The sequence below is a fragment of the Dermacentor andersoni genome, chromosome 9 (assembly GCF_023375885.2).
Source record: "Dermacentor andersoni chromosome 9, qqDerAnde1_hic_scaffold, whole genome shotgun sequence".
In the NCBI taxonomy this organism is placed as follows: Eukaryota; Metazoa; Arthropoda; class Arachnida; order Ixodida; family Ixodidae; genus Dermacentor; species Dermacentor andersoni.
Window position 1 is genome coordinate 6,618,760 of NC_092822.1, and position 24,561 is coordinate 6,643,320.

The 24,561-nt window shown below is 45.5% G+C and overlaps 1 protein-coding gene across 6 annotated transcripts in view; it reads right to left on the reverse strand.

Annotated features, from left to right (window-relative positions):
- Window positions 1–24,561, reverse strand: part of LOC126526931 (cyclic GMP-AMP synthase-like receptor) — an 86,276-nt gene that overhangs the window by 8,785 nt on the left and 52,930 nt on the right. For 5 of the 6 annotated variants that reach the window (XM_055068450.2, XM_050174638.3, XM_050174637.3 and 2 more), the window contains one exon: window positions 24,082–24,210. In XM_055068450.2, the coding sequence (XP_054924425.1) occupies window positions 24,082–24,210 (129 nt within the window). Of the gene's footprint in view, window positions 1–20,854; window positions 23,193–24,081; window positions 24,211–24,561 lie in introns of those variants that run through there. The other variant, XM_055068452.2, reaches the window with a different exon arrangement.

Genomic DNA, 24,561 nt, shown 5'->3' on the forward strand with positions numbered 1-24,561 from the left:
CGCCAGATGGCAACGCTGTTCTATCGGGCTCCACTGCAGAGGCCTCGTCACAGCCTTGAGCTCGAGCGGACGGGCAGTTTGCGCGTGTTTCACGCTCGCTGGCGTTCTCCCTTGTGCGAATTAGTGATACCACGAGAAAGCGGTATCCACCTACAGCAATAAGATTTATCGCGGCAGTTCGTTAATACTGAAAGAAGGGTAAACTGCGCGAAAGGAAGAAACGCATACAGCGAAGCGCAGAAGCTGCGTTTCTAAATGTCGTGTGTTTCTTCCTGTCGTCTTAACGTTTCGCGCAGTTTAGGCTAGCAAGCCTGAATATGGCCAAAGTGCGTGATTGTAGGATGATCTTCATCCCCACCGAAGCTTCTCACCACGCCAAAGAAGCGCTACAAAAAGAAAGATGAGGCCGGTCTTTCTACATACAAGCCACAAAAAAATGAAGAAAAGAAAAAGAAAGAAGTCGGATTTTTCATTCCGTGAAGATGCTTAATCAGCGAAGCTGAAACGTGCGGCCCCTGTGTTTATCACTGGGTTAATCCCGAGGGTTCATTAAAGTATTTCTCAGTTATGAAGTTACACACACAATCGGCTACGACGGAGAGAACGACGCACTGACGGTATGCACGCAGTTGTCGCTTGCGTTCGATGTCTCGAGTTAGCTCGGCGGCGTGGTTAGAAGCCTTCGCCTGCGATTTGCCGCTTGTGATTCTTCGAAATTAAATTTCTTCAAAATTAAATCTTTCCGTTACGTAAGACCATGAGTGGCTCATACCCCCGTAAACGCGGCCTCCCCATTACGACGACAGAAGTGAAGTGAAATTCTACGCTGGAAAGATGAACGGCCACGCAGCCAGCTGTGGAAGACGACGACGAACGCGGGAGCAGTGGCACGAGCGCGTGCCGTTGATTTAGCAGAGTTCCCGGTCGGCAAGAGGAATCGCTCTGTTTCACGCTGAGCGAAGCGTCGCATTGCTGGGAGCACAGAAAAAGTGGTGCGCCGAACTGTCGACCTCGTTCCGATAGCGGCCTATGCAGCCAGGTACGCAGCATGTCGGCATCGTCTGCTGATATTCTTAAGAAACTCGGCGAAGGCTACAGTTCCACGGATGACATGCTTGCTGAAATTCGCTGTCGACAACAAACGACAGAATACACCAACGCTGCATCGCGTGCTTAGTCCGGCCCGCCCGCGTAGCCGGGCAGTGAGGAAGTGAAGCCGGGTGCGACTGCAGCGCCACGAAGGCGCATGTGGGTGGCGGTTCCGCGCAACGGCACCGAGTTTTAAAACTGAAGCTAGTCTAGTAACGTTGGGACTGCCCACATCTGGATTCCGAGGTCTGAGCTGCACAGAGCGGCGGCCCACCTCGACGACAGGGTCTCCGGAATAACTGCCATCCCTCCTGTAACTACATTGCACTCCCACAGCATGTGTTTGAGTGTTGCTGGTCCTTCCTGGCACAATTTGCATGTGTCGTCCTGATGCTTATCTGGGAAGATACGTTTCAGACGGAATGGATTAGGGAAGGTGTTCGTCTGGAGTTGTCGCCAGGCGACGGCCTGCCTCCTGTTCAATTTGGGACTCGGAGGTGGGTGTATCCTTCTGGCGTTCAAATATGCACTGGTTATGTCGTTGTATCTGGTGAGCCTGTCCCGTTCTGCTCGAGAAGCGTTCGCTATCGTGTGAGAGGCATTGCCCTGTTCGGCGCGGCAGGTCATGTCTCGCGCCGTCCGGTGCGCTGTCTCGTTTAGGTTCGGGAGCGCGTCGCCTTCTGTGGTGATGTGCGCGGGGAACCATATGAACCTCGAGCTCGCGGTTTTGGATCTGCCCGCTTTGGCCAGAATGGACAGGGCTTCCTTGGAAATTCGACCTTTGGCATAATTCTTTACTGCCGTTTGCGAGTCACTTAGTACGACTTCGCACTCCTGTTCTGTAAGGGCCAGCGCAATCGCTACTTCCTCCGCTATTTCCGAGTGTTTGGTGTATACACTGCATGTGGTTCTGATTTTTGGCTCTGCGTCTATGACTACGGCAGTGTATTTTTGGCCGTTCACATATTCGGCTGCGTCGACAAAGCACACGTTTCTCTCCCTGCCGAATGAACGGAGCAGAGCCTCGGCTCTTGCCTTTCTTCTACGTCGGTTGTAATCGGGGTGCACATTTCTTGGGATGGTTGCCACCATAATGGTCTCTCTGATTTTGTTGGGGATTTGCATTTTCTGGCTGTGCTGGTTGTGGTACGGTATGCTGAGCGTGTTCATAATGTACCTTCCCGTCGTGGTGGCCGACAGGTGTTCGAGCTGCGAGATGCGTTGTGCTTTGGCTATTTCTTCTAGGGTGTTGCATATGCCCAGCTGAGCTAGGAGCTCAGTGCTCGTCGATTTCGGGAGGCCCAGGGCTATCTTGTACGTTTTCCTTATGAGCGTGTTGATCTTGTTCTTTTCCGCGACGTACCAGTTGTGGTAGGCGGCTACATAGGCGATGTGGCTGACAACGAATGACTGGATCAGTCGAATGACGCCTTCTTCCTTCATGCCCGCGTGTTTATTGGTTATTCTCTTTATGAGTCTCGTGGCGCTGGTGACTTTGCCTTCGATCTTCCTCACGGTTTCGCCGTTAGCTCCGTTGGCCTCAATGATCATTCCGAGGATTTTGATCTTGTTTACTTTGGGGATTGCGTTTCCGTCTTGGGTGTACAGGCCGATTTCCTCGTACTCCGGGGGTCCTGTGTAGCTCTTTGGTGGCACGCCTCTGCGCGTGGGCCGGTAAAGGAATTCGAATGACTCCTGAATAATTCCACATTTTCGTGACGCAGCAGTGGAATGGGAATAGAATTAATCGCCTTTTGCCTGGAATGGAATGGGAATGGAATCATGTCTTCGGAAAATGGAGCACTTTTTTGTCTACACACTGGTTTTTGTCAAAATATGCCGAAGAAGCACACAGCCCACATCCAAACGTTAGTAAGTCAGAGTCTCGAATTTAACAATAAAGCAGTATTTTTAAAATGGCTTGGCTGATTACAAGCACTGTACATTAATAAGCAACGTGCCTACAATTCAATCCTTATAAACTGAGTTGCTCCGAAGTTTGTCTCAATTCTTTGTGCAATCCCGGCGCTACGCCGTTGGTATCCATAATGCGAAACTACAGCGGCGGCACACTCCCCCCCCCCCTCCTCCTCGCATCTCGTTACGCCTTGTGATATTTCTTTACCTCGGCGGCACCTTTGCCCCGGCCACCTGCTGTCTCCCCATCCTTCACTTCTTTCATATTAGAAAAAGCACTTCTTTCAGTTATGATGCAGATTGATGCTGGCATGGTGCTTGTGTTCACTGCAAGCTTTCACATACCAGCTTGTGTGCCATCTCACCTCGTACTCCTCACCCCCCCCCCCCTTAACCCTTTTGCAATACTGTCCCCCCTGTCTAGACACACGGACGCCTTTGCCCAAAACTTTGTCAGCGAAGGTCTGCAGGCTAGCACAGCACACAGACGTACACGATGAACTGTGCCCCTCTCCCTCCATACAGAGATAGAGAGAATAAAGTTTTGAAAGCATTGGTTTGGGAAGCCAGCCGAAGTAGGAGAGCCCACGTAGCTGCGGCCATGGCGGTGCCTCCCCAAGCCCTGACGTGACAATTCGTTCCAAAGAAAACCCACTTTCGCTCTGTTCTAGGGGGGGGGGGGGGTGCAAGAGGGGTCCGAGTGGCGTCACCGCTGCGCTGGCGCCTGTTGGCGGCTAGAAAACAGTTCATTCAGTAGCTTGCTCATGCTGTGAATGCTAGACAATGCTCCGAAGCATCCCCCTTGGCTTTCTGTGATACCACCCCCACCCTCCTTTCCAGCCTTCTATTGCAAATAAAAAGCGCTTTCATAACGCACTGCCACACTGGCTCCTGCGCCCAGCAGCTCACGCACACAGTAAGTCTGCCAACATGGCACACAGGAAATTTTTTTTTTTTAATTACTCGCGAGGAAAAGAAACAAGCTGCACGCTGTAAGCTTTGCTCCGAAATTGTACACCCAAAAAGGCACCCAAAAAGAAAGCACGAACGTGAGTACAAGCAACAACAGAGAGGGCTGGCAAGCCAGCCAAAGATAACGTCGGCCTTCACTGCTGGGTGCAGCTCTGTCGGCCTTCACTGCTGGGTGCAGCTCTGTGCGTGTTCATCAAAACGCTGCTCTTCACAACGCCATAATCAACATGATTTGCACTGACATGGAGCCCATTCGTGTTGTCGAGAGGGAGGGATTCAAACAATTCATAACGGTAAGTTTGACAATATTATAAGCCGCCTTTCATCAAAGTAACTGCTTTGTATGCTTTCAAGTTCAGGCCGCTGTCTCGGGCTACAAGTTGCCATCATGGGATGACCTCTGAGAGAAGTCCCTGCCTGGGAAAGTGTCAGTGCTGCAGAGTCTGCAACACTGATACTTTCCCGGGCAAGAACTTAAGCAAAGGCACACTTCTTTGCAAAGAGGTGGCTAAAGGCCTACAGCGTAGCCTGGAGAAGCAGTTCGCAAGCGCGCAGACTGACTCCGCTTCTTTTGATGGGTGCCCTCCTAGACCCAAGGTTTAAGTCTTCTTGGTGTTCAGTTGCAACAGCCGAGCAGATGTGTTCTGCTGTGCTGGGGAGGGGGCCTCTTTTGTTAAGGCAAGACAGCGCCAGCACTGTCGCAAATACAGACTCTGAAGCAGGACCAAGCAGACTGGTGTTCAAAAACATCAGGCAAAATGAAAATGCCCATCACGAAAATATGCCTGGATCCATTGCAGGGGAAATTCCTCTTTACCTTACAGAGGAAACTTGCCCCTGACCTATCGGAAAGTGAACACTAGCTGCATTCCCTTGCTTTCCCACCACACAAGGGCAGTTTTCACAGTGAATGTGGCGTCAGGTGACGTGGAATGAGTTTTCTACAGCACCCTTCATAATGACAGTGAAGCGAACTCAGCTGTCAAGCACCTCTTTCGAGCAGCTCACGTTTGCGAGGCACAAAGCATAGTTAGGTAGAAGGCAATTGTTTTATCTCACTTTTTTTTTGTTTTTGGAACTGTTGAAGCAGCCGTCATTTACCAGGGTGTCTACCAAGTTTACATTTCCAAATTCCCTGAGTTTTCCAGGTTTTCCCAGAGCGGCTTTGCAAAATTCCCTGACTGACACAGAACTTTATGTCAAGACAGGCTGACACCTTGTTGTCTGATGCTGTCACTCTCTAGTAATCATGCTAAAAGATAAATGAAAAGACTTAATCCAGTTTGAATAATAAGGAGTAGCATTTATGTTATTCAAAAAGAAATATGGAGGGGGGGGGGGGGGTAGTAAAGTGCACAGTGAAAAAAATACCTTTAAAGAAGTTAGTAAGACTCATTGCTAATCGAATTGAACATTACCAAATATGAATAAAAAGGAGATCCATGTGGAAATAAATATTTTTGAATACCCCCTTCAGTCACAAATTATGAATGACTGTTGATACATGTGTGAAACATAGATGTTGCTTGAGACTCCACTGAAAGGAACAAAATGATTCTAATAGCATCATATAATTATGAGTCATCGTAATTACAGAGCAAGTAAATATTTGAATAATTTAAAGTCAGTCATGCTACGTTTCTTCATAAAAATGATTAAATCCCCTGCTTGAATTACATGCACAAGTTATTTATTGGCTTCAAACATGTCAAGAAAGAAAAAATATATACATTTCGAGGTTGATACCGACATGCTCCACATCAAACGTCACGTAAAGCACGGTAGTGCCTTCACCGAAGCAGTGCTCTGTAGTGATACATATTGCTTCGAAGTAAAATGGAAGTAATTTAGGTTATCAGAATGTTCAATAAGCTTAATGTTTGTGCTCTATTCCTTACTACCAGTGCACAGAAATAGCAAAAATAAGCCGTGTCCACAAATGTGGACAGCGTGACCTAAGGGGATGTGAGCTATTTCTATCAACTGATAGCAAGCTCATTGGTATGAGGCCCGAACTTTGTCGCAAGTGAGATTCTCTCTCAACAGCTGGTGGGTCAACCTCAACTGTCCTGACGTACTCTCATCCTGGGCACAATGCCTCGGTGTTGTGTTTCACTGCTTTAAAGAGTTTATTTTGCTATGGATGAGGGACACCTGCATCTCGGCGTCAGTCAACACTCAAGTCCTTAAAAAAAGCAGCGGCACGCTTCCTTTCCTGTTCATTCCGTCAATGCATAAGTCCTTTCTGTTCACATTCTCCTTCCACCGTGCGTTCGTCCCACGGACCATTTGAAGGATCCTCTTGGTCAGTTTTACAGTCAAAGTCCGACTTTTCGGACTCCCTAGGGGCCGCGAAAACGTCCGAAAAATCAGGCAGTTCGAAAAAATGAATGCGTGACTTTTACTGCCCCTCAAAGTGCCACAGGCACATCCGAAAAGGCCTCCCAGTACACTTATTAGGCATATAGGTGCTCGTACCGTGACAAGAGATGGCAGATAGACGCGTGTAAAATTAAGGAATACATACTGTGTCCCATGACAATTGCCCCTTCCCACACTTTTTATGCTTCACTGCAATAGGAGGTATGCACTGAGCTCGACAAACAAGGCGGCGACAGTGTCGCTGGGACAGCCGCGCCATGTTGACGGTCGGGGCGCATCGAAAAAAATGGCAGCGGTCTTACTCGCGCGAACATCTGATCCCTATCTTTTGGCCCGCCGTTCACCTTGTTTTCTTATCCAGTCGCTGATATATAAGCAGGACGTTTCAGTGTCTCGTGCGCAGTGCTGTTCTACGTCTACGTACAATGTTTACGTATCCAGACAGACTACGCTCCGGCGTGGCCGTGCATCAACTGAGCTTCGATGTCGCGGTGAACTGTGCTATGTTCGGATGCAGCAGTCACACAAGAAAGAAACTCTGTGATAGGAATATGTTCAGATTGGGTTCCTCTCGACACGTGGCTATTTCTCTTAACTGTAACCTTAATGTAAAAGAGCACAGCGGCTATGTGCAAGCATGCCTCTGCCAGGCCTGCCTTGCAGGCGCAGTGTGCCGCCAGCACCTTGCTGTTTTCTTTTGCGAGAAGCCATGGTGCGAGTGGCTTTTCATTGAATGACTGTGATTGACAAACCTAGGAGGGCAAAAAAAAAAAAAAAAAAGAAGACTGTTTTGGCAAGACCAGAATAATTGACTTAACATAAAAATTACGAAGGCTGAGTAAAATCAGTGTTTGGTTCTCAGGGGGGCGGGGTCTTTTCTTTTTCATTGAAGCAATTTAACGCTATCCTTTGACGACGCAAGTGGACAACGCAGAGTAAATTCCGTAATGAAGGCAACCATGTTACGCGAGCACTTTGACGCGCGGCTGCTGTACCCAGCCGCTCGCCAGATCATTGTGGCCTTCCATCGACTTGTACGCTTTCGATTGCTCGCGGGTCGCGGAGCTCGTTGCATACGTAGTGTAATCCTTGATGTCTGCGACGTCGACGCGAGGGAGTAGTCCGACATCACGTCGAAGCTGATGATCTTAGAGTTCGAGCTGGTCGACACAGTTGCACGAGCGCACTTAGTTTTCATAACGCGATCTTTCTGGTTCACTCAACCCACGCACGTACGTGCTTAGGCTCATCGTTGACCTGAGACATACTACTCGATAGCTAAGTCAGAAAGGCACATTTAAAAGGTTGTTTGACGGTTCGTGCGTATCGGTGGGCCACTTGGCGACGCAGGCCTGCTCGCGTAGGCAGCGCGAACTTGCAACCGCAGTTATGGCGGCCTCCGCTAATGCCGCTTGCGCTCCTAGCAGATGACGTCATGTGCATACCTCCTATACTTTCGCGTATGCTTCAGCGCTTGACATTGCTGCATTGAGGCCAAGCTGACTTTCGGGACACGGCATTCTGCAACGCGCCGTTCTTTCCAAGCTTTGAAACCAATCGTGAGAACCACAAAAGCGGAGTCGGTGCCGTTGCTGACAGCGGCGAATTCTTTCAATAAAAAACATGGCACTGAATGGCAAGAAGCTTAATAGCGAACATCGAAGCACCCGCCTAGCGTTTGCCGCGGTAGTGGCTACAGCTGCCAGCGGATCTGCATCCGAGAGCGCCGGTTCAAGGCGTCGAGGTAATCAAAACGGCGGAAATGGTGGCTTTGATTAATGCCTTTTCGGACCTGCAGTCACGGCAAAAAGTCCGGAAAGTCGGACGGCGAAGCGTTCTTGCAACCAAAATTTCAGACGTTCTTATACATTGACTCTATGGGGTACGTGGTGGCACCGCGAAGCTGTGTGTCCGGAAAGTCGGTCGTTGATTGCACACTGGAAACTCCTCCAGCCGACAACACGGCGTCAAAAGACGATTCGTTACAATCCCTCTGTTACTCGAGCCAGCACTACCGCGACTTTCACTCGCTTTCAATAAAATTACAGTTAATTTTCCCTGATAGAAGCACAAATTCTTTGAGTTTTCCCTGAGTATTTCCAGGCTATTCAAGATCCCTGAGAATTCCCGCTTTTCCGGTTGGTAGACACCCTGTTTACACTTCGGGTTTTCAAAGCTAAACGGCGAAGCGCCCATTTGGCTCACGACATTTTGTTGGAAAATTTAGACGAATAATACCAAAACAAAGCTTCTTTTTGCACATTTCACTGCTTGCGACCTTTATTGCAGCACTTAAACATCACGAGGACACCTAAGCAAAAATATGCTATGTCGTCATTTTATCATTAACACATTTGAGCTTAAACAATACTAAACCTCACAAGCCGTAAAAACACGCCGACTATGCAAATATTATGGTAGCGGAACTGCCCCTGCGGGAATCAGTAGGGTGGTTGTACTGCACGAGATATTTCACCAAGCTACTATCCCTCGACCTTGGTAACGTGTTTTGCGTATTTTTGCAGTTGTTAATACGTCTCATAACATCAGCTTTATGGTGCGTTCATCAGTAACTCGATAAAACTACCAAGATGCCTTTGCTACGTTGAGGAATTACAGGAATGTAATCCAATTGCACGGCCACTCCCAGAGTGGGAATGAGCTAAGCTTTTTTCATTCCAAGAAATTGAAAGGAATGGAATTACGGCAAGTTATAATTCCCCATAATGGAATGGAATGGGGGGCACCCATTTCACAACACTGCTACATAGTAGTACTGCAAATGTGCAAAAGAAATGAAATCGCTCATATCTTATTGGCACTGCATTACTTCGCTTATGATATCAGCTGTACAAGTTTTAGTCTCGTAGTCTATTTGAAAGTTCCAGGTGGGACACTCAAGACGAGTCGTCGGGACTTAAAGGCCAACTGCAACAAAATTTTGACCACATAAAAAGCCTAGTTTCAGATAATTTGTACATGTAGTAGCCTCTGTGCAAAATCTTACATTTGAAATACAGGTCAATCCATCACAAACAGCTTGCAAAAATGGTTTTTCCTACCAAAAGTGAAAAAAGAAGACGCTTTTACATTTTCGCCCAGCGGAAGTCACGCACAGTGAAGAATGTGGGGAAGCAGCGCCCATGCTGTCTGCTTTCCTTGCTTGTATTCCGTTCCGGCGTAATGCGAAATATTCTCCGAGTCAAGCCGGTTTTCTCTATGTGGTAGTCTATGTTCAACAGCAAGGCCTCAATGCGTTCTGCCTCCGCTCCAAGAAGAGCGCATTGAGGTGACCAAGATAAAGGTGCTTTATAGTGCGGCTTAACACGGACGCGATCCATGCTTGGTGCAGTTGCGCTACATCGGCGAAAATTGGATGCTCTACAGTGTAGTGTGGCTGTTGCAGGAATAAAACATGTCCTATCGCATGCCGGAGCAGCTGCAACAGGGTGCATCGCGCGCTAGCTTTGCTGACCAGCAGCGTGCTATTCGGGTTCACTGAAGCGAGCATGCTGCGTTTGTGCCTTTGGCTAACAAAGAAGCACTCACTAGCTGCGCACTAGTCCGCTAGCGCTGCGGCAACAACTGATCGCTGCACTGCTGTGAGTCAGGTTTAAAGCGCAGCGTAAAATTTTTGTAATTTTAGTGTCCCCTGCATAACGTATCCGATTTCACCGGCCGCTGCTTGGCACGCTAGAAGCGCCCGACTCGTCGACCGATCAAACAACTAGTGCCACCTGTAGTAAACGATGATAAGTAGTTGAGGCTTGGCACAGCAGGGCCAGAGGAGCTCGGCTTGGTGCAAAGTGTGCATAAACTCACGGCCAGACAGCTAGACTGCGGTCGTGATAAAACCCCATAAAACTTCACCCTTTTTGCTCTGGTGGCATTGCATTCCTGCATGGCTTGCCACCACATCTATATCATGGCTGCCGCATCGCGTTCTCCTTCATGACAGCATGCGGTTCCCACTCGTTTCTGGCACTGTGTCAGAAAGGATTTCGTTTGTCTACTTTGACCCGTCTGATGTAGAGACGCATGAAATATCTTGATAATGCACTACCAGAAATGATTGCTTGAGAATATCACCCTTGAATACAACTTTCATTTAAATGTTACCTTTGGTTTTCATGCGCAATCACGGCATATTGTGTTGTAGTTACCCCGAGAAAGCGTTTGCCAAGCAGATCTTGATGGGTAAGGTAGTGCGCTGTTGAAATGTAGCTTCTGCAGCTTGGTCAACTGCAATTTACATGTTTTGTGCACATTCGCTGGCCTGCATTGCACTTGCCTACTGTGCAGCACTGCATGTTTTGGCTCTGAAAGCTGGGACAGGGAAGATGTGTTCGGCCTTCCTCTACTCAGCATTGTATACTGCACAGCCATTGCTCATGCTCAAGCATGTATTCGAGCACCCGACGGCCACACAACACATCGGCATTCTTGCAACAGAGAGAATGCACGCCGAGAGAGATGCTCGTCAATTTACAAATGATGAGCGAGCAATGTGCCTGGCTGCCCAGACACAACATGACGCAACTGAGAGATCAGCAGTTGCATACGGTTCTATTCACCACATCCGCATCGCTACCGCTTTGCTGCCAAGTGCATGCGCCGTGTGCATAGGCGCTATTTAATAGCTGCTAATAACAAAATTAGGCAATTACCAGCCCTGCGGCTTTGCCAAGGTTACTTAGAGAGTATACGCTAGGAATTTATAGCCAATTTAGACCAAGTGAAATTTTGTTGCAGTTGCCCTTTAAAAGCATGAAGTCTTTAACAGAGCAACTGTCTCCTCACCTGTGGCCTAAATATTGATTTACGCAAAAACTTAATAAAAAAAATAGTTTAAGGAGGCTTCAAATTTGAAGGTCATCTGAAATACCATGCTGCAGTCACATCAAGCACGTAGATGCTTGGATGGCAGTTGCCCTGCTGCATGATGGAAATAAAGAAATGCTACTGTTTCACGTAAAACAGACAAAAATAAACGAGATGTTTCAAGATTACTTGAATCATATACATTTAGATAAAATTTTTGTAGAGAAAGATTAGCATAAGCATTGAGGCTGAATGATTATGAATACGAAGTCCCATAAAGCTACGTATTTTAACGAGATAAATATAGCCTACTTATACAATGGGAGTCTCAGAATACTTAAAGGGACACTAAAGGCAAATACGAAGTTGATGTGAACTGTTTAAGTACCATTCCAGAAACCTCGCAATGCTTGTTTCGTGCCAAGAAAAGACTTAGTTTACAAGAAAATTGCATCTGAAGGGCCTGAACACCTTTTTCAAAATTCAAATCTCCCGCCATCTAACCAGGGGAGTGGTGACGTCGCATACGCCATCGCTACCCTTTGCTGCCGTCGGTGAGTAAAACGGCGCCCGACAGATGGCAGTACCAAGCCAAGACAGAGTTGGAGTTGCTTTGGATTTTGTGGCGAATGGACGTGCTTTTCGGGGCGCCGTGGCGACGACGAAATCATAAGTTTTTGTGCATGCTTTGAGCTTGCTTCTGTTTTCAATTTGCTGATTTTTTGCCTTTAAAATAGTAATTGGGTGGTTTTTCTTTTTCTTTCTTTGTCTCTCGTATTTTGAGTGCGCTGGTTTGTTTCGTGCGCATTTGGTTTTGCAGGATTGTTAGGGCGTCCTTTCGCGCCACATGCTTCAACACGTGCAACCCGTTGGCACGTTGAGTGTTTATAGTCTTTGAATGGTAGCTTGGAGGTGGCAAGATTAATAGCTATTAGGTGGTTTTACTGTGCATGTTTTTGGTAGAAAAGTGAGGGCGTGGCCGCGTGGTTGAGCGCATGCGAGAGCGTGTCATACCTTCGGTCTCCGCAGCATTGATTGCTTTTGAAACAGTGCTGAGAGTTGCGTTGTGACATTTTGAGGATTTGGATCCTATGCGTATCGGTTTTTGCTAAAAGGCACGTGCTCTGCATTAATATAGCGGTATAGTATTGTAGTATTTGCATCAGTAGTAGCATTATTATAGTATTGTAGTATTTGCAAAAAGACGTGCAATACATGGCGAGAAAGCCGGGAAAGCAGGCAGTGTGCAGGGGTCCCTCAAAGCAGATGAGGATACAGATGAGAATGGAGAGGGCATCGAACCAACTGGCACTCAATGTGATGTCGATACTAAGCTGCAGAAAATTGAGGCTTTCCAGGAAGAGCTAGTCAAACAGGAGCAAGAGCTCAAAAATGAGCTAAACAGGGAGCGTGACGCATGGAACGTAGTTGAACAGAGACTTGAAGCAGCCGAGGAAAAGCTGAACAGGGCCACCATTGTGAATGAGAATGTGCATGACAATGGAACGCAGAACTCCGACGCGACAGGCGAGGGAGTGTCACCAGGGTACGTGGAATTCGTGCAGCGTGATGAAGGGTTAGCTGGAAAGAGCGGCAGCTACCTCGAGGCCGCCACACAGTAAAAGCAGGAGCCCAGGGGACAATGCCCCTTGTCGAGTTCGAATCACGCGGAAACGGACAAAAGAAAGCAGGGAGAGGTAGGAGAGAGTGAAAGGGTGATTATCGCCGGTGACTCAAACATGGCTAGTTGCTCAAAAGCAATTGTGGAGAGGGTGAAAGGCGATAAAAGAGTGGCGGTAGGGACATTTCCGGGGCGGACACTGGGTTCTGTCATGGAGCAAGCAAAAGAAAAGCTCGCAGTAAATGCCCACGTGCACAACCTTGACATAGTAGCAGGTGGGATAAATGACGTCCTGAACAGGAAAGGGACAGGACTAGCCCAGCACTTGGCGAAGACGGTGGACTTGCGCGAGCTATCCCCTCAGGTGCAGATCGTAGTGTACATGGTGCTGGAGGTGCCTGTATGTGACAGTCATGTACAAAGAGCTGTAATGGCTGCTAATGAGGCGATATGGAAAATGAACCGAGAAAAAGGCTTCGAGGTGGCCGAAGTAAACAGGGAAGTGAGAACGTGTGGTGGTTTTAAAAGAGACGGGATCCACTTCAATTACAGTCTGGCATAAGAAGTGGGCTGGCAAATTGGTGGTTGCACTGTTGCTTTTTTAGGGGGCCCACGGATGCTCAGGAGGCCAGAGTAGATAGTAATGAAGAAGGTCCCCTAGGGGAACCTCAGAAGAGCATCGCTGTCGATAGCAAGAAAAGGAGGAAAGCAAGAAAGAGAGCTCGCTATGCAATAGGCTACATAAACATGCAGGGCGGCAGAACAAAGGAAAAGTGGGCAGAGATTGAGGAGCAGTTAAACAGAGAACAAATAGGGGTGCATGTGGTTACAGAAACGCACCTTAGAGACTCAGAAGAGCCGCCAGTTATTGAGAATTATGTTTGGGAAGGGTGCAACACAACTAAGTCGGAAAGAAAGGGAGGGGGAGTCGGAATGCTCATCCATCAGGGAGCCAAATGGAAAAGAGTAAATTCAATATGTCAAGAGCATCTTTGATTATCAGGTACAATGAGTGGGAAAAAAACTTGGCTGGGTGTTACGTATTTGTGGACCGGAAACAATAGCACAGAGAAGAATAAAGAGCTAGTGGAATGCATAAGCGCTGATATTAAGGGTTACGGGAATGGTGCTGAAATTGTCCTATTAGGTGACATGAATGCCCACATACAGGATTTATATGGCTATAGCGACGAGAAGTCAATGCTACACCTTTGTGAGCGACATAACCTTGTTATCGTGAATACGGGGCCTAAGTATGAAGGGCAGACCACGTGGGAAGCGGGATACCGGCAATCGACCATTGATTACTGTCTGATGACAGAAGGAATTCATTAATTGAGAGAAATGGTCATTGATGAGGAAGGGTATAGCAGCATAGGGAGTGATTATAAACGCATCATGTTAAAAAATAGGATATGCAGTTGGGAAAGAGAGCAAGGAGCGCAAAATGGCCAGTCCAAACTTGAAGGCTGAACAAATAGCAAATATAGTCACTAGAGTCCAGGAAGAAATTGGCAAATGGCCAAGTAAAGAGTGGGAATATGGTGAGCTTCTAAGTGTAATAATGACAGAAATACGGAAAGAGAAACATGTTCATTGGAAAGGAACAAAGAAACCGAAAAGCTGGTAGAACAGGGAGATACGAGAAGCGATCGCAGAACGACAGAAAGCATCTCGAGAGCACAGGCAGGCAAAGAAGGTGCAGTTCCCACAGGATGAAGTAACCAGTAAATGGGAAATATACCGGGAGAAAAAGTATATGGTTCAAGTACCGGTGCAAGCAAGCAAAATTAAAAAGTGAAAGTGAACGTTGGTTGTCAGAAATACGTGAGAGAAAGAAGGCCGCACCTAGAATATTTTGGAACCACATAACATTATTAGGCAGGAAGTCAACAACAACACAGCAACGTATCCTAGACGAAGATGAAACTAGACTGGAAGGAGAAGCGGCAATAAATTACATCCGAAAAATAACAACCGAATCTTTCCAAGGCAATGACAAGGTTGTATTCGAAAAAAAAGAGAGCATGAAAGAGACCGAAGTGGAAAAGCAGCTCGTGCTCACAAATTTCAACTAGAAGAAAGCGGAAGAGAAAATTCCTAAGCGCACAGCCACAGGGCTAGATGAGGTTCCCGTTAGGCTGATTAATGAACTAGGACCAAAAAGTAAGGAAGCTTTGTTGAAAGCAGTAGAAAAACCTTGAAAAGATAGACGAATACCAGACAGTTCGCGACAAAGTAGAATGAATTTAATTTATAAAGGCAAGGGGGACAAAGATAAAATTCAATCGTATAGACCGATGACCATTACATCGGTAATATACAGGCTAGCAATGCAGGCAATCAAATTAACGCTTCAAGCTTGGGCAGAGAATAATGGCATTTTGGGAGAACTTCAAAATGGATTCAGAATAGGTAGACGTTTAGATGATAACTTATTTGTTCTTACTCAGTGTATTGAAATATCAGAAGTAGAAAGCAGACCGTTATATGTGGCCTTTTCAGACATTACAGGAGCCTATGAAAACATAGACCGCAACATTTTGTGGGATATACTGAAAGGGGAAGGCTTAGGTGACGATTGTGTACAGCTTTTGAGAGATTTACTCAGAAAATACCGTTTGCGTTGAATGGGAAGGGTTGAGAAGCGAGGAGAAAGTTCATATCAACAAGGGACTGAGGCAGGGGTGCCCTTTATCCCCGCTTCTGTTTATGATGTACATGGCGAGGATGGAGAGGGCGCTAGAAGGAAGCAATATCGGGTTTAATCTCTCATACAAACAGGCAGGTACAGTAATAGAGCAGCAACTCCCAGGTTTATTTTATGCGGACGACATTGTGTTGCTCGCTAACAAGCAAAGGGATTTGCAACGTCTGGCTAATATCTGTGGACAGGAAGGCAACAATTTAGGTTTGAAATTTAGTGTTAGAAAATCAGGTGTTATGGTATTCAATAAAAACAGTGAACAGATAGTGGAGATACAGGGCCAGGAAATAGCTCGGGCAACAGAATATAAATACCTTGGTATATGGATAAACAAAGGCAATAGATGTATGGAAACACAGGAAAAAACAACAGTGAAGGGGAAGAGAAATGCAGCCATAATGAAGCACAGAGCGCTATGGGAATACAATAGGTACGAGGTCCTCCGAGGTATGTGCAAAGGTGTAATGATTCCAGGACTTACTTTTGGAAATGCGGTTGTTTGCTCTAAATCAGGGGTACAATCAGGACTCGATGGGAACCAAAGGTCAGTGGGTCGCCTCGCATTGGGCGCTCATGGGAAGACCACAAATGAAGCTGTGCAGGGTGATATGGGCTGGACTAATCTTGAAGTGAGGGAAGCTTGCAGTAAAATTGAGTATGAAGAACGGCTTAGGAATATGGAAGAAAGTAAATGGGCCGTGAGAGTGTTCAGGTATCTGCACAGGAAAAACATTGATTCACAGTGGAGGAAAAGAACTAGGAAGCTTACCAGCAAGTATGCGGCCTGTAGGGTGGGCAACACAGCAACAAAGAAGGTCAAGCGGAAAGTCAGAGAGGCTGAAATAATCTCATGGGTGGCGGCAATGGAAAGGAAACCTGCCATGAGTAACTACTTAAGAGGAAAAAACGAAATTGGGAAAGAAACAATTTATGATAACTCAAAGGGAAGCTCATTACTTTTCGAAGCGAAATCGGGATACCTTAGAACACGCACCTATAAAGCGAGATATAAGAAGGAACAAGAAGCATGTGCTTGCTGCGGTAAAGCTAGGGAAACTATGAAGCATGTTATATTACAATGTGAAGACGTCTACCCAGCGGTCGATTAAACACCACTGGCCTCCTTGAAGCCCTTGGGTTCAGCGGGAGCAGTGGAAAAGTAAACATGTCCGCAATAGGCATTAGTAAGAGGCAATTGGAGGATTGGTGGACGAAAAGTAGGAGAATGACAAAAACCGGAGACGTACAAAAGCACAGTTAGCAATAGGGGATCAGAAAATTTGGGTGTGGGAGTTCGTAGTGCTTATTATTTTTTTTTTATTAACTTAGGTAGGACATTAGGCAGTATAAGAGCAAGAGCTTTGTGGCGCAACCCACCGCCCCGTTCCAAAGGGGACGCTCATAACATCTATCCATCCATCCAGAGTGGCAGATTCGCCACTGCAGCTGCTTTTTGGTCAAGTGGCATAGACCGTTCGGGCATCCCGCGTCATCTCATGGAAGTTGAATTCTTCGCTACTTGCAGTTTGTGGGAGTTTCGTGAGCCAGCAAAACCAGCGCAGCACTAAGCCATAAAGAAACTACTGAAATGTGAAAGCGTGGGCAGCGTGGAGTCGAGTGAAAACGAAACCTTTCGATTGCCCGCGTCATTGTCAGGGTTATTTCAATAAGTTCTTTTTTCTAAAAGTAAGATAGAACTGGACAAGTAGCATTTTATTTCGCCTTATAATACAGTACAAGCATGTTTTGTGCAACGAGTGGTTGAGTACTAGTGACAGAATTTAACTGAGGAATGCTTTCGTCATTGGGCAAGTACTTGAATGTCCCCGGGGAGTCTCTAATCATGTCCTGCATTTACCTCAATTTCTCGATTATTAAGACCCTGTTCGCGATAATATTGACATCTTAGAGATTCTTGAGCACTAATCTACCACTTTACCTGGACTTACTATTTGCCTTTAGTGTCCCTTTAAGTCTACCCATGGACATACGATTTTCACAACATGCGTAACTATGTCATACAGAAAAGAGGTTGCATACATCACAAGAAAGGAAAGGTCGGAAGCTTTCTATTCCTTAGTACCCTTTTCGTACTATCACAAACTCTAATTACCATTCGGTTGTTCTAATATATATTAATTATTTTCATTGTTACTTTAAATTACAGTCAACCTCAGAGTTTTCGGACTGCCTAGGGACCAGGAAGATGTCTTAAAAAAAAAAAAAACGCATGTCTAATTGCCCTAAAGGGCTTAAATTGGCATAGCCACATCCGAATCAGATTTAAAAGCCTTCCAGTACATTGATTAGGCACCTTGGTGCTCGTACTGCGACACGAGATGGCAGTCGTGCACGTGTCTAACTAAGGAACATATCTTCAGTGGCCCCTTTGCACTCTTGGTATGCTTTGCCACCACACATTCAGTATGTGCACATGTATGACAGCGTAACACATCTGTATTGCAGCAAAGCTGACTTTTTAGGAACCCGCATTATGGATTGGTTTAGACCTTTGCTGTTGTTTCCGCGCTTCGACACCATCGGTGAGGATGACAAGGGCAGAATCAGTGCCGCTGCTGACAGCGGCCAATCCTCTAAATAAAGAACATGGCACCCGACTGCAAGAAGCTTTATAGCGAACATCAAAGCAACTAAGCCTAATGACAGCACAAAATTACTACTACGGCTATGGTGTACTGGAATAGGGAAGTGTATTATCCGGGGGCAAAAATGTGACTTTTTGCAATGACTAATAGTGGTACTGGAGAACTTTGGCCTACTGCAGTGCCATCTGTTGCTGTAGCCTGAAGTCATTGCTGGCAGGTGGAAAAAGAATGGTGCAACACAAGGCCTCCAGGATTAGCAGTTACAGTTGTCGCAGAGTTCATGCCCATCTGTGCGGAGCTCGCCGATTGCTGGCTGCGGTTTTTCCAGCGGGGTTCGCACACTTTCTGTGCATGGCAAGCGCTGGCTTTGTAAAAGGCTTTTTTTATATTATTTTTTGTGCACTGAGTTTCCTGCACAACGATTAGAACGACTCCAAGCTTCTTCAGATCAGGCACATTGAGAAATTTGGCTGTATTGTCGCCCTTCGGGTCTGATTGTCTGATGCAACATGAAGGAATCTTTTGCAACCCACCAGGCCCAGTGCAGGTGCTCATTCTGGCCCTTCTCATCCTCGTATGTCTCGAAAGAATTTGATTGCAAAAACATTGCGTGCTTACCAAACGGAACGAGCAGATGAGTGTTTGTTTGTCTTCTGCAATCGAAACACTGGGCAGACGATCAGGAACACAGCATGATCGGTGGTTGGAAACATGCAAGCTTAGACGGCGTTATTGATGTATCTTGTATGATTTACTGTTTTGCAAATTGTATGAACTTCAATTGGGTTTTGAGAGTATTTTAATGTATAAATGTGGAAAGCTTTGCAGAACATATTTAAATTTAGTGTGCCAGGCACACCGGTAGATCGCAGCACCAGTCTGGTGGTGTCATCACAGAAGCATCTCCGGTTCTCCCATTGTTTTGCTATATGGACGACACACTGCTCTATTCGAGTGCACCATAATACCACTGCCAGTGAATCGGCGCGCAAAAGAGCTGGTTCGAGGCTGTGAAATAACCAAACGATGGCAACGAATTCCTTTTCAGACATGTGGTCATGCCAAAAAGTTCAAAAGTTTAGACGGCGCATGGTGTCAGCGCATGAAATTTCAGACGTCCTTATACATTGGCTCTATGGGGTACATGGCAGTGCTGTGAAAACACCTGCATGTCCAAAAAATCAGTCGTTGACCATTTTTACACAACCGCAACCTTCCCCCCTAAAGAACCGCCCTAACCACTGGGGTCTCTTCAAGTTCCCACGTAGTGGATGGATGCAGTTAGTTGAGGAAGAAAACAGCCAACCAAACAAAAAGCAAATAGGACACTGGTCTTCACTGTGAGAACACTGCTGTTGCATAGAATGAGCTTAGAGTTGAAAGAATCGCTGAAGTCTGCTGTCTTTTTTTTTACCCTGCAGTGCATGCAGGTTTTCAGAAAGCCGAAAACAAACCTCAAAGCTTAGCACCTTATTAGGTAACTTACCTTTTGAGTGAGCTTTCATGATTAAAGCCTGAAAATGGCACATTGTCGTTGCCATCCTAAGCGAAAACTTGTCACCATCTTCAAATGACAATGGCAATGACCCTCATTTTGATAGTAGGCTGTTGCCAATGCTGCAAACAGCTTCATTTCTCTATCTGACTGTAAAACATAGGCAATTTTCTAACCAATTTTCTTAGAAAAGAAAGGTCCATGTTAGAACTACATAAGTACAAAAATCATTGTCTGAGGTGCTGTTTTCACTTCATAATCAGCATTTTTGATGGGAGATAACGTCTTCAATTGAATCACTGTCCCGTACCATTGCCAAAGCAGATGCTGCATCCATTGAGGTCACCATTGAAGGTCAGCCGCATGCATGGTGACCAGTCAAGTTCTAATTATTCGGCAAGCGGCAATTTTAGGATCAAAATAATCAAAGTATTGGCCCATGGAAAGATATGGACATGAGCAGAGACCCTCAGTCAGGATTGAATTATTCGAAAATTAAAATTGACCAAGGTCAAGTTAATGGAAGTCTACTGTATTTTTGTCTTCAATGATGCTGAAATGCAATGCATTTGACTTACTTTAATTTGAATCCAATTATTTTAATTTTTTGGTTGATGTGACCTTGACCGACGGTCCCGGCTGGCGCCCATGTTTCTGTATATCCCATGTTTCTGTATATCCAAATGGCGACCCCTTGGTTGACTCTAGTGATGGCCCCAAAAGTCCTGGCGGCACTTAGTGGAGAAAGAATGCGTCAAATGCATCTTATCTCCCACTGAAAATGCAGAAATTCGGACTGCCTTTGGCTGATCCCAATAAGTGATTACCATTTTTACTTAATTCTAAAGTGTGCCTTTTCTCCAGGAAAAGTTGTCCGTAACTTATCTACACATTACAATCACAAACTAAACCAAAACTGCATTTGTGGTATGGTATGGCCATCACCATTCTCATCACAAGTAGGTGCCAGAGAAGTTTTCTGACAGGATGGAGAGTGATGGTGCGCTGCCTTCAGGTTTTTATTATGAAGGCGCATTCAAAAGATAGTTATTGTACATGCTAAACTAGCAGCAACAGAGTCGCGTTACATATTTTTGGCACTTCAGAGACCATGTTTACAGGAGAAACCGACAAGGCAGTTAGAAGAGCAAAGGTTGGGGCTAGTTGGTTGTATATTGAATTATTGCAGCACGCTATACTGTGAAGATGCAAGGTTGCAAAGAAAGTACGCCAACGAGAGTGGATAATAGCAAACTAAGAGCCGTTTATTTCACACAACCATTGAGCATATACATGTGCTGATATCAGCAAGTCAAAACATGGCAGGTGTAAAAAAATTAAAAAGCAATCACAAAATGATAAAAAGCATAGAAAGGAAATGAAACATTCCATGTCTCCACTCATATACTATTGATGCTTTCTATTATATTTTTCTCGAATAAACATGGCCTCATCCTCAGTGATTAGAATTGATTGCACACTGACGCACTGTTACAGGAGTCCAAAACCATCCCTCGGCATTGGTGAAAAAACATAGTCTGCGGATAGCATATGTGGCTGAGACCATCTCAGCCAAATTCTGTAGTCGTGTGCAGCATGTGGAGCTCGCAAGTGGAGTGCAAAGTCACATTTTTCTCATACACTCTTTTCAACAGAAGCCTTCTCACACTTTCCAGGTTGCCTTATTTCATTCTATAGCAGATTCATATACACGGCTGCAAATGGCCAATAGCTGACATCAATCAAAAAGGGCGGTTAGATCAGTGCACTTCTTCCTCCTGTTACTGTGTATATTTATCGACACAGTTTAGTAAACAGGCTGAAATAAGCAAAAATCTGTGTTTAGAATCAGTGTTTCGTACTTCTGGAAGTACATGCAAATATCACGATATTGCCCACCACTGTCGTCAGCCAACGCACAGGTGCGCCCGCCTGCATAGGAACTAAACTTTAGCCACACTGCTTATCGATGTCGTAGCCATCGGGTCTCGTTTATTTCTATTAGTTTCGATCACTCAACTAGCCTCGAACCATGCAAAACTTAAGGTCAGACAAGACATACACTTGCCAGCGTGCACTTACTCCTGGCCGCTCCTGGCTAGATGCGTTGGCAGACTTAGCCTCGTTGTGAGCTTTCGCGTAGTGAGCTATCGACAGCGCTTCACAATGCACAAGTTGGATGTAGCTACTATCTGTCGGTCAAGATGGTGCAGGACAAAGCTGGTCCACACTAAATAGCATGGCCAGACTGGAGCACATGAGTGCGCAATCCAGCCTTGTCATGCACATAGTTAGCCACTACAGTTCTATGTAGCCTCGTCTGCAGCATTGCGTAGATACCACGGCCCCCAAGAGGTGCCACGACGAGCGCGCTCGTTGAGATCACTGAGGCTTGCTGAGAACAGCTTCAAAATCAGATAACAGCACCAAAATCGGAAGTAGTGGTGTCTGTGTAAACATCCAAAACCAAATTTGAACTACACACCACAGTGACGTTCAGTGGGTGGGGCATTGTGAGCACCACCCCGCTCTGCCTTAGCCTTCGCGGCGCAAAACATTGAAGAAGGAGCGGGAGCACCACAAAGGGGATCACAGACAATCTTTCATTGCCAATAACTCCGCTTCTGCTGAATGCATTGAAGTACTTTTTGCTGCAAAGTATTTCTGAAATAGTCTGTTTTAACTTCAAATGCATTTCTAAACTTCAATAAAAAGTGGTTCAGGACTCCTTTAAAGATCAACAATAAACAGAAGACAGATGTAGTTACAAAAGAAACACAAAAATGGCAGCCTATCATAATACTGTACGTTCATAATATATGTCATGGACTAAAGATGATCGCATACAGACACAGCATTCCTGCAGTTTGCACAGCATCTAACATATTATTTGGCCTGCGTCATAGAGTTAATAATGGCAACCTGAAACCTAACCGCAATGAGTGCAATGTGAAACATGTTAAAACATTTGTGGCAAGTGAAGTAGTCTATTGTGTTCCACTTTCCTGCGGAAAACAGTATATAAGTCAAACTGGGAGATGCATCAAGACGTGCCTACACAAACATTATCATAACTGTAAGCAAATCAGCCATCCTGGAAACATAGCTACACATTGCAACCGGTACAAGTGCACAAGTATCATCTCACGGTCAAAAGATACAAGGAAAAACGGCAAATTCGTCACAACAAGTACATCAATACAGCATCAATTCTACTCAATGAGGATAAGGCCACATTTATTCAGGGAAAAGATAACAGAAGGCATTGATGAATGTATGTGAGCAAAGACGCTGAACGTGTCCTCTCTTGTCTATGTTCTTGTGCAATTGTCTAGTAATTTTTTTACACATGCCATGTTCTGACATGCTGATATCAGTGAATGTATGTATAATATACTCAGTGATTGTGCAGAATAAGTAATTGTTAGCTCGCCTTTGAACAGTGTCATCCGAGTCCTTACACTTTATTTCACAGTAGCATGTAGCAATAATTTAAGTATAGTTAGCCTAGAGAGAAGCCACCATTCTGTTCATGTTGGTTGCGGAGTTGTGAAGGTATGTGGAATATGAAACACAGTGAACCTGCAGAGGATGACATGCTGTAGTCCATATACAGTAATAAGAAGCTGTGCGATATTGACGACACTAGACATTAGGAAAAGTAAGTTTCCATGCTGTGAAGGTAAAGTCTACAGGTTTAGTTTTATTAGTACAATTGCAAGAATCAGAGGCATGCTTGTTTGTTGTTATAAAACCTTGAACAAGTTAGATTTAGATGTACATTGTTTGGCATTCTGAACCCATAAACACTGGGTGCACATTCGATTTGGGAGGTGCATTATAATTGGGGAACTACTGCCAAGGAAGCAGTATTTCAGCACCATCCAACACCATTCAGACATTTTTTATGCCCCTCTATTTTTTAATTCGGCCTGGCAGATCATTCAATTAATTTTTATGGGTCCTGTCAAGATTAAGTTTATGGAAGGCGACCGTATTAAGTCCCTCACATATACATGGAATAAAGCCTAGAGTGTGCAGGTTCCTCTGGTTACAGCTCAGCTAGATCCTTCAGTACTTTTCTGGCCTGTTACCTAGACTAATGTTACTATTTGGCTACATATGAAATTTCCTAATCTTGCAACACAGCAATGTAGAGAACAATAAGGCATATGAGCTGCACAATCCAGAATTTAGCTATGCCTAGCAGAACTACATAGCCACTATTGCATTGCATTTTTGCATTGCAATTGCATTTTTATATTAAACCCTCATTATAACCAAATCCCTTCATTAAAAGTTCTTTATCTTGCATTATTATGACTCTAGCTCCTTTGCCTTTCATAAAATACTTCTTAGAACAAAGTCAATTTCTTGTCCTAATGAATTTGTTACAAGGGCTCGCTATAGTTGAATATTTTTGGTTAAAAATGCATGGGTATGAACCAGATTCCTTGTGTTGAGCACTTACATCAAGCAACACTGTCCACTGGTGGTCATTCTGCCAGTACACTCTCTCTCGATTCTCCAGTCTGTGGTGCATCACCACAGTCTTGATAGAGTAAGAAGACAGCGGCCATTTGTGCTTGTCCCTCAGAGCCTGCAATGCAGCACATGTGCTTACATCATCTTGCATACTTGATAAGGCACACAGAACATACCGTCTTGATCCAATACTACTGTTTACAAAAGCACATCATTGCAAGAGGAACAGCCACTCCACAGAGAAGTACAAATACCAAACAACAGAGCAGCTGGCCAGGCAAAGGCAATATTAATGCTAAAGTAACAAGGACTTGCATTGCTGGAAAAGAAAATGAGGGCAACAAACACTTAGACGCAGGCAAGGTGCTATGGCGGAAGTAAGACCAACATGGTACCGTGGTTTGTGCCACAATTCTTGTACCGTGACTGCAGCGATAGAGTATCGGTGCATTGATGGAGCAATCTT